General features: G+C 36.0%; 1 protein-coding gene across 2 annotated transcripts in view; it reads right to left on the bottom strand.

The window, feature by feature from the left end:
- Nucleotides 1-418: 418 nt before the first annotated feature.
- Nucleotides 419-11,295, bottom strand: part of LOC149531997 (putative casein kinase II subunit beta-4) — a 52,787-nt gene continuing 41,910 nt past the window's right edge. For both annotated transcript variants that reach the window (XM_089809119.1, XM_089809120.1), the window contains exons 4-6: nucleotides 1,371-1,480; nucleotides 1,118-1,283; nucleotides 419-866 (exon numbers count right to left, since the gene is read on the bottom strand). In XM_089809119.1, the coding sequence (XP_089665245.1) occupies nucleotides 730-866; nucleotides 1,118-1,283; nucleotides 1,371-1,480 (413 nt within the window). In that variant the 3' untranslated portion in view covers nucleotides 419-729. The remainder of the gene's footprint in view (nucleotides 867-1,117; nucleotides 1,284-1,370; nucleotides 1,481-11,295) is intronic.

The following is an 11,295-nucleotide window of genomic DNA, read 5'->3' as shown; positions in this document are numbered from 1 at the left end:
ATCATATCAGTTCCAAGGCAATGTCATAAGAGTAATAATTTTTCATGCAGTACTTCATATGATGTCTTTATTCCATTTTTTTAATTTTTGTAAGACTTGAACTAATCAAATCATCCATATCCATGTTTCTCTTGGGTGATCGCTTGGTTAATTTCCTAGTGACTGTAACAAAGAAAAACCCCTCCATCCCATTTTATCTGTTGAAAATGAGTGTGCGTTGGTATAACTTAAGAACCCTTCATCCACAGGCCCATCAGCTTCATTGGAAAAGAGGATTTACAATCGAAAAATTAACAGTACAGAGAGAAAACTAAATAGAGCAAAAGATATTCATCCTAAAAGATTTTTTCTCATACGAGCACACAAAAAATGATACCATTCAAGCATGATTAATACATATGCATTGAGGAACATAAGATAAAAGGCAAATGTAATGCATTTTTTCTCAGATTCAGAATAGATGAGGTTATTAGTTAAGTGACTAGTCAGTCAAAAAAGACCAGCGCAGCTATTCAGAGTCTCAAATAACAACTCAAGAGGGCACTCTCCATTACCCTTTTTCAAACTTGACATGACCATAATGAAAAAGGAACAAATAATACAGTTGTCTTAAATAAGAGGTAATGACTAATGAAACAAAAATAATGTTAACCACAACATGATCTGATCCTGCACATATTTGTGCAGTAAAGACTGGAGTTTACACCTTTCGACATTAATGACCTCAGTTTACCGTGAACTCTTGTGGATTTTAAATCCAAATATCTTAGGAACATAACCCTGCACAGGCTTTGTTGGCTTGATGTACGGGTATGTCATCAAAAATAGGTGTGGAAAAGTTGTGCCAAAATATGCTCCATCAATATCTACATTGAATTTAAGCATCTTAAGGAGAAATCAATTTAAATGAAGATGCAAACACATGCAGAACAGATGTGTTCACAGAGAAATCTTAACTATATGAATATCCTGCAGATTCTAGCTAACAATGTCATAATGATATAAGAAATATTAAAACTATGCATCACATTATATATGGAACCACAACAATCACAAGAGAACAATCTAGCAAATAAAAACAAATATTAAGTAAGAACATTATTTATTTAAAGGATACTGCCTTGATACTTGGACCTTGGGTAGTATACGTCTTCACACTTGGGGCAGTATATTTTTACTGTACTTGTACGAGGAATATCTGATTGCCCAACTGGGAGACATGGTTGGCCTGAGCAGTGAACTCGTGGGCACCTTCCAAAATCTGTGCTCTTGTACTTTTCTAGCTACATCACCACCATGAGATAATCTTGAGGATAAGCATTATGGGTATGATCTATAAAATTGCTAACATGTATCTTCATAGTACTTACCATTGCACCCATTCCTTTACTTGTTAGGATATAACGAACATGAATCAAACCATACAACATCTCTGCAGCCGATTCCACAAGCTCATTCTGGTCCTCAGTTAGGATATCCTCTGCAAATAAAATAGTTAAATTTTGAATGAGAAAGACTGCATACTGTAATTCATATAAATCCTCTTGGCTGCTCATTCAACCAGTTTCACATAGCCAGAAATGCTACATGTGCTCACTACAGCATGCAATCGTTCTAGGCTACAAAATTTTTTTTTTTATTATTGCACCTAATTTAAATTATAGTGGTTCTCCTTAAACTATATTAAATTCCATTTCAGAATATACAGAATACAAGAAGGATTTGTACAATCCTCTCATATCAAATTTATTAAAATTAACAAACAAAACAAAAATTCAAATTTCAACCCAAAATAATGGCGTATCAAATTATTTTCATTCTAAAACTTTTTGGTAAGTAGATTGTTCCGTTACTCAAGCAATAATTCTATCATATGAATTGAGAACTTGCCAATAGTTACCAAGTTAAATTTTATAAGTATCTTTGCTCATCACCCCAGCAAACTAAACTACTTAACGGTCTGCTCACATTTTAAAGATTGCAGATCCCAGTTCAAGTTATTACTTGTAAATATTTCCCTATAGTCATTTAGGACCTCACAGAATTGTAAGAAACAATTTAATGATATCGACCATATCTGCTTGTCTTGTTTTCTTATAGATAATTTTGATGATGATTCCAGTTATATGATCATGCCAACAGAACAACATTTCACCAGTGAGATTCCTAAATTTATGTTATGAGCCATTACAGAGAGATGTCCTACCCTCCAATGGCATCAGAAACACAGGGATGGATACAGGTATAAATCCCACTCATATTTTGAATAAATATATACTTCTCAGTCCAGGTATTGAATGTACAGCCAAAGAAAAAGCATTAGATCAAACACTAGAATCACTGTCAACGTGATTCATAAGCTCAAGTTCAACTCAAAAGAAATAAGTATAATTATATCTAGTGGGATTTTCTTGAATGTAAAACCAAAAATAAAGGATTAGATCAAACACTAGTATAACTGTCAACACAATTCATTGACCAAGCCCAAGTTCAACTCAATAGAAATAAGTCTACTTATATTAAATATTAACCTTTTTTGGAGTTTTAGATCTTTTGTGATGTTTTTTAGCAGTTATATCCTATGTTGCTGGGTATAAAACCTTGGGTTCTATTCCCAAATCCGGCCAAGGTACTGGTCCGGTGACTGGAGCAACCTGCATTTGGCCCAGGTCCCAACCAAGTTCCTAAGTAGAAATTTTGGGTCAAGGTAGGCTGAACCAAGGGAAACCTACAAGGGCGGAATGGTTATGCAATGGCAAAAAAATCATTTTTAAAAAACATTTTTATAAACACAAAAGTGTTGAGACACCTAACTTCACCCTCAGGTGATAAATTTTGGGGGATTGTGTTGCTCCCATACACCCCAAGAGGACACTGCCACTCAAACCCATGGTGTCTCCAATCCTAAAGCCCGCTAATTAAAGGGATCTTTTGTCACATAAGAAGTTTGATTACAATGAAGGGGTGATGATGAATTGTGATATAACCCTAGTGTGTGTTGAATCCTATTGTCGCACAAACTTGCCAAAAGTCTTCTTAGAAGAGAAGCTTCTAGAAATGAACAGTTAGTGGAAGTGGCATGTAACTAAATGTGGTTCAAATTAAAGTCAGCCAAATGTTGACTCTAATGTTCCTAATGAAGTGCTATATGAAGATTATTGAATATTGATCAAAATTTTCATGGTATATTGACATATGATGAGCCACTAAATAATCAATTTATGTGTTTCTTTTTCTTTTTCAATCATAAGATTTTAAAAAAATTATTGTCAATTATGGTTTCATTGGTGTGTGCATATTAGATTATTTTTAGTATCCTAGGTTCTTGTTAAATTTAGCTTGTTCTTCCAGAACCTTAATTAATCATTTAGGCTTACTTTGAGTTTTCTTAGTTTAGTCTATATTTAGAAGATGTCTTTATTTAGATAATTTGCTTTTTTATTCATGCTATTATTAGCATCTATAAAACTCTATTTAAATGTGCACTGTTGATATAAACTCCAAATTCCATTTAAATAGTTTCAGTTAACAGTTTGTCTTCCTATTAGATTTTATAACCTAACTCTTTGATAGCCAATGTTTTGGAGAGACAAAAAGGATGTTTACCAACAAATTGGTCAGTGTATGTATTCTATCACTGCCCTTTGAATTACTAGGTACAGCTCCCTTATTATTTGCAATGATATGCAATGAATATATTTTTAAGGGATCATAAGTTTTGACATTACAAGCTCTTAACCTGAGAGCAGTAAAGGATAACCAAATTGTTTGTAGACACAAACAATTCAGGCAAAATATATTTGAATAACCGATCACACCCAATGGAATGACTGTAGTAGATTATCTTGAGATTTCTGACTCTTACATCTATTCTAAATGCAGATTAACCATCTAAATGCACAAGAGGAATGGAAGAAAAAATGCATATGAAGACAATGGAATTGTTTTTAACTATCAGCCTTGAATGAAATGGAATCCAACAAGTAACTAATAGATTCATACACATTTATCTTTCACTTCCCAATGAAACTATCTAACATGTTATGAAACCAGCAAGAGAGGAAATAAAACCATATATGAAAAAAGTAAATAGATCGCCTTTATCATAATTACCAAAATGAAATGGAATCCATATGATAGTCTTTCAACTCTTAATGCAGAACTAATTTAGGCATGGGCAACAAAAAATGACAAGCAAATAGGGTAAATGGAATCACAGAACCAATTCACCATCAAGTTTGCCGACCTCTATATTATCAAAAGAAATTACATTTATAGTTTTCTATTATCCCTCAATTCTAGTAGAGCAACAGTCACAAAATAGAAAGAAAATATGAATAATACATGAAAAATATCTAATCTTCAACATGGTATAGACATGTGACATCATTCCCGGCAATGTATTGATCCCATGGCACCTCTAAGAACACCTGGAAACCAGTCATCTTCATGCGGCTTCAGAAAACTCTGTTACACTCTTTATTTCCTTCATATTCTACTGTTGGCACCAAATCCATATAATTTGTATGTCAACGGTCACAACGATTTTGAATTTTGGTTGCCGATCTTAAACCAACGATCACGATTAAAACCCAGCCATATCCCTTTATGACTTTCTTCACGGGTCCACCTAGGTACACGTCTGAAATAGTCGTTATGTCACTAAGATTATTTTCCTTGCATCTTTTGTAAGTGACATAACAAGCGTTGATCTTTTAAGATCTGACGATTGCGAAAAATATCTCTTGTTTGGTTTACAGTGTGGATCCACCTTCCAACTGTGTACATCGTGGCAGACAAGTGGCACTATTTCATTGCCTAAAGAATTTGACAATTGCAGAAAGTGACGAGCCCATGGAAACACATGTTGTTATGTTGCCATAATTAACAATCGAGCAACTTTACATGGCAAAATAATGATAGTCGTACATTTGTCTTGAGATCAATGATCCTCATTGTGTTTCTTAATTATTGCGCATGACTCAAAGAAGGTCCCATCTCAATTGGGTCCTACGGACAAGTGCCAACTTGTCGCTATCTCGCTATGACTTTTTCTCATGCAACTTTGGAAAGCGACATAACGACAAGCGTAGATCTTTTAAGATTTGACAGTCGTGGAAAAGGTCTTATTTCCAAGGTGACTTGACTATTCAACTCGATGACATGGACATTTAGATGTGTTTTGGACCATCGATTCAATTTCAACTTAGTTTTCGCCACCTTTGACCGAGTTCTTCGCCATTTCTTTCAGTGTTCACTCTGTATCGAATTCAACTAATATTGTTTTTGGCTTGTTCTCACGATCTGCATATCATCTTTTAGCCTCGATCTTCGATGTTCTCCACTACCGTTTGCTCTAAATATGCCTATGATCTCTTTTAAATGTATCCTTCCTTTAGATAGAGACCTTTGACCACAAAGTTAGAAATTCTCAGAGAATTAGAACTGCTTCCCTCTCATCTGCGAATGGATTGATACTTACCTCCCACCTAAATCACCTGGCAGGACTTGAATGCACTTTAACTTGATTGATTCCCACGAATATAAACTTAGGGAAGAGATGAGAGAAGAAGCCCTAAATGGCAAACTAGAACCAAAAAAGACCCTAACCTAACTTGTTATCAACCTTAGAAGTTTAAGAATAGGGGACTGAAATCATGGCAACACAGAGCAAGAGCTGGTCTGGGCATTTCATGAATAAAAGTTTGGGGATTTTCACAAATTGTTTCCTTCAAAAATTTCTGGTGGGTTATAATGAATTTTCCTCAAAAATTACTTGGCAGGTATAGATAATTTTGTTCCATGGGAAAAAGAAATTTGGGGTGTTTATAATTTTTTCCTCAGTAATTATGGGTTTGCTCCCATATGACTTAGTCATGGTTTCCACATGTTTGGGAGAGCTCTCTAGTTTGTGGAAGGGTTTTACTGTTTTTTCCTTAAAAACGATTCTTTGTATGCTAATCCATATCCCAAATTCTATGTTTGGTTTCGTATGACTTTTCACCTCAAAAATTGTGTTTGCCTTTGGTTGATATCTCTTCAAAAATCATTGCATGGGACCTTATGTCAAGGATTTTTTTTTTTTAGAGTTTTACAATTTTTGTAAACCTCAAATCATGGTATCTGTTGATGTGTGTTTTATGACTCACCAAACAGTAGAACAAAATACCGAAATATCTTATCCTCTCTTGAATAAAGTCTTGTGTATGCTAAGATTGCAAGAAGATCATACAATGACTTCAAGGTTCCTTTAATGCCAGGTCTTGACTGTGGATAAGATCGGTGGTTGATGTGATTTGCTGATGATCACAAAGGGCCTTACGTGTTTATTCATATTCATTTCAAGCCATACTGGATGAGGGAGCTATCTTAAGGTTTTGCAATGAAGCGCTTCTTTTTTTTGGATTTTTCACAGAATATGCAGAAATTAAATAAGATGGGGTTCAGGAATTCTATTCTAATCCCAAGGGTAGTGATAACAACAAATAGTATTCTAGTGGACAAATTCCTCAATTTACTGAATTCCGCTTCGCCAAGTTATACTACAACTAAGCATGAACCAGTGCAATCTTCAAGGGTTATGCCAAAGATTTTCATATCACCGCATACGCCATCATAAAGAACAATGTATACGAATAATAGAAGTTGAGCATATGCATGAAAAGATTCAGGTTAACTTTACACAATGAATTAGAATCACTAAAACGTCAAAAGTATGAACCAAAGGAATTCATCAATACACCATCATATTCTCCATTGTAATCACCACACATTGACTATGCTAAACTTAATCTACTTGAAGAAATTTAGGAGAACAAGCAAGCACTAAGACACGTCAAGTATTCACCAAACTCCAATGAAAACTTTATTATCTCAATAGCTCATAGCAACAATCTCATAAAAATCCCCCTTACAAATGAGAAATGAGGCCTTTATATAGGTCCTCGATTACAACGGGTGGCCCGAATGATAACAATAATCAATGGCCGAGATCATGCCACATCAGCCCTAATTAGGGTTAGGGCAATGTAAAGGAATCTATATTAATGCCATAAGGAATCCATTACTATAGTGGGTAATAAATGCCCACCATGCATGCTAATTTAAGGAGTGGGGTGTAATAAATGATCCCTATGCACACCCACTCTGCATTTAATACATCTATCCTTGATTTTTTCCCCTGAAAGATCGAAATCGATCTAATACTATTTCCAACTCCTCTGTACTGATGCTTGGTGCAGATTCTTGCTTGAATTCTAGAACTGCAATTGCTCTTTCTGCTTTTCCCAAGCTTTCATCCCAATCTGGTAGTAAGTCCTTAGTAGTGTGCATTGTATTTGAGAAGATGGAGAAGTTCTCAAAATCATCTATTCCATATACGTTTAGCTGAAAGAATTCCTCTAGCTTGACTTTCAGATTATCAGTTGTCATTTCCTCTTCCCCCAATCTTTGTGATAACAAGGATGCAACTGCATTTGATATTCCTTGCTTGATGTTATCAACAATCTTTTTCCATCGACTGGATTCCCTGGCAAAGCTCTCGAACATTTCCTTAGCCATGATGACTGCACTGTACCATCAAATAAAATCATAGAAATCCCCCTTTCTGATAACTCGACCATCAATCAATTCTTGCTTTGGGGTATCCATCAGACTCTGAATGTCGGCAATCACCTCTTCGTGGTAAATATGCTCATCCACCCATGATTCCTCCATGCACTGAATCCTAGAGACTGCAGCCAATGCCCTATTGTGCACTTGCACTAATTCTTCTGCATGTTTGAAGGCTACCTCCTGAATTCCTTCGATCCAAATCTTTGCACCCTGAGCAATCCGCTTGATTCTGTCAATATCACCTACCACTTCACACTGGAAACACCTGTTGGAGGGACAAATGATGGACTTTCCTCTCTTACTGGATGAGGCAAGTTATTGATGTACTGACATAAGGCCCAAATTTCTCTTTTTTGCTTTTCATACCCTTCTACTTTCTTCAGCCTATCCTTCAAAGCCTGTGTGGAGTCATCAAATTCTTCTAATATTTGCTCTCGGGAGGCCCGACCAAGATTTACTTCTGTAACATGATATTCATCTGGAGTAATCTGATTTTTCTCTTTGTCAACTGTGGGAGTTGCAATCTGCAAGATTCTGGATCCTGATTCTCCTCTGATGAATTTAGTATATCTTTTTGCTTTCCCTTGTTCTTCTGATCGGTTTGATCGGTCCAAAATTTCCTGTAATTCAATTGCTGGATCAACCTCCTTTTGTTGATGCAATTGAATTCGTTGCCTCAACCATTCCGAATTGGGTATACTTTGGTCCCCCGGAATTACCAATTGTTCTTTCCTTTGGACTGCTCGAATGTCAATCTCTTCTTCACCTCCTGGACTATCCATTGTAACCTCAGGAACTATAGCTTCGGCACTTGGAAGATGTATTGCTACCCCTGGAGTTTCTTCCTCTAGTGGACCATCTCCATCATTAATCATTTCTCGCTCTAAGATCGTGGCAAGACTTTCTTCTGTAGCAATATCTTGATCTCTCCCTCTTTCTTGCATGGATTTTTCATAAGCATTTATACTCAACCTATCATGAATTGGCCTATCCAAATTCTCTTCTTGCTCAAATCTCCTTATACTTGTCCCCACATCCTACCTTTCAAAAGTTTCTATCTCTTGGACACTTGGAGTTCGCCTTGGAGAAGAGGGAGCATCTCCGTGTTTTTGCTTCTTATTTTGAGATTCCTGGATGACTTCCTCAATCCTAGAATGCTTTTCTCGAGGTACCTCCTTCCCTTTCTTGGTTCCTACATCTTCGGATGGAGTTCCCCTTTCTTCAACAGTCCCTTCAGATATTTGTCTTGATCTTTCATCCCTAAGTGGTCTGTGGCTAAGCAACCTATATGTGAATCCATTAGCTGGTGCAACTAGTTTTTCAAGCTTACGCTCGATCCACCACTTTGTAAAATCTAAGACTGGTTTTGAAAGGGCTTCGAGATCTGTAATTTCTTTCTTCTTCCAATCAAATGGTTGAGCTGTCATTTCTGGATTGAATCCTTTTCGCATCACATTTGAGTACTCCTCCATTTGATCAGAAACCTTGAATATATTGCATGTTCTAATAATGTTCAATGGTAATCTTGAATGCAATCTTTTTCTAATCTCGTTCTCGTCTGCTGCATTTGCCCAAAAGTCTTCAAGGTGAACCTTGTGTTGGTACTTTTTCTAATCTCGTTCTCATCTGCTGCATTTGCCCAAAAGTCTTCAAGGTGAACCTTGTGTTGGTACTTTGACCCTGATGAGATCTTGTTGAAAGGATCAAAATCATTCCTCTTTGGATAAAGCGGAAGGCGAAAGAAGTGGAGCTCATCTGATGATTTCTCTGCAACTTTTAGACATGGGCAAACCTCAGTTTTCCCTTCTCCTATGGAAATTGGAAATTGCAATCCCAACTTCTTCTTCCCTTTCTGAATCTTGTCATAGGCAGTAAGTTGTCGAGTAAGCTCTAACAAGACCATCTTATCCGTTGGATACCTGGAAAGTTTGTATGGCTCCGTGGAGAATCCTTGAACTCGGATGTATGAAAAGGTAGGAAACTGAATGAACCAGGCGCCATATTCTTCAACCAACTTCATTGCACCCATTGACATTCTTATATGTGGCTTCTTTTGTAGTGTTCTTACTATGCGCATGGCAAATATATCATTAACCCTCATGTAATCATCCTTTGAATACAAATGCAACTGCGGGTAACATTCGTGGATTTTGAGGTGTTGGCTTCCGCTTCCAATTGGTCCTTTGCATCGTAGTCCATCATAATTTGTCCTCCGTGCTAGCATGTAGATGACATAGGAGCTCATGTAAAATTTCTTTGTATGCTCTAGATTCATCAACTGCTCATTTAGGTTATCACTTATGAGCCCAGCCCAATCTATTCTGTCACCTTCCTCCATTACCTGCTCAACAAAATACCACATCCAAGATTCAAACCTATAAGAATAAGGCATGCCAAATATGCGACTCAACATCATGACCATATTACTATATTCCCTCTGCAAGTCGAGCCATACTATTTCTTTAGGAATCTTGGAATGATGTGGTCTATTCTATTTCAACCATCTTTTGTTGATTATTTCTTCAGAAAAATTGATTCCAGATGTATAGATTCTTAGTGCTTGCTCTTGTGTTTTAGTGACCATCCTTGGATTTGAAAGAATTCCAAATGCTTCAGAAATGGATGCTAGAGAAAAATCTGCCAAAATATTTCGTTCAGAATCTCGGATGGTTCTGTCTCTAGGACTGTAATGCTTGGTACATTCCACGATTAACTCTGGGTGCTGAAAAGGAGGAGGGAAACCAGCTGCAGCAAAAATTCCACTTCTCACAATTTTTGTAGCCAAGTGTGTTGGGTGATAGTCATTATATCCAAGCATTCTCCGGTTGAAATCTTTCAAATCAAGGCCGCCAAGACTTGTATCTCCAATTTCTGTCCACTTTGACACGATTTTGGATTCAGGATAGAATCCTCTCCTTTCATTCTTTATCAATTGTCCTCGCGTTTCTCCTGTTCCCCTGGGCTCTGCCATTTTCCTTTCCTGCAAAATAGAAAACATACATACATAATACTATGCAAGGAAAGCATTAAAAACAACAGATATGACTTGTCCATAAGACAAAGATTTTGGATTTTCGCCAAAATTTCCATACTCCTTTCAAGATTCACTTTTCAACACTTCAGCAAAAAAAATGAAATTCCACAACTCACTGGGAAGAAAATTCCTTACTGATAGGATTCAAATTCTTCTGTCGTGAATTCCTAGAAAACACCTCAACAGTTTCAAAAAAATTCTCAAAAAAAAAAAAAAAATCTACTTCCTTGAATTCTTCAAATCTTATTCCTATTCTCGATCTGCTCTTCAAATTTCTGTGTGAGCCTGAATGAATGAGAGGGTATCTTATATAAATCATTCTTCAAAAAGATGCCTTTAAAGCTGCAGACTAAGATTAGGCCGCTGTTTTACTTAACCATTAAGGTTTCCATTTTTTGTGCCACTTGTCACCTTTTTGCTACTTGATTCAAAAAGTTGCTATCTTTAATGCTCTTAACTTCATGATGAAGCTAAGTATTTCTATTTTGATTTTTTTTTTTTAGTTTTATTAATTAAATATCAAAAAAAAATCAATATTTAATTAATTTCCATTTTTAAATGAAAAATCAAATTCATTTGCAACTTTCTCTCCATTTTTATTTTTGGATTATTATTCAAAAAAAAAAAAAATCAAATTAAATATTAGT

The sequence above is a fragment of the Cupressus sempervirens genome, chromosome 11 (genome assembly GCF_028749045.1).
Source record: "Cupressus sempervirens isolate cs-2001-9-10 chromosome 11, ASM2874904v1, whole genome shotgun sequence".
NCBI classification, from domain to species: Eukaryota; Viridiplantae; Streptophyta; class Pinopsida; order Cupressales; family Cupressaceae; genus Cupressus; species Cupressus sempervirens.
Note: the sequence above shows the minus strand (reverse complement) of the source record. Positions and strands in the feature narration are given on the sequence as shown.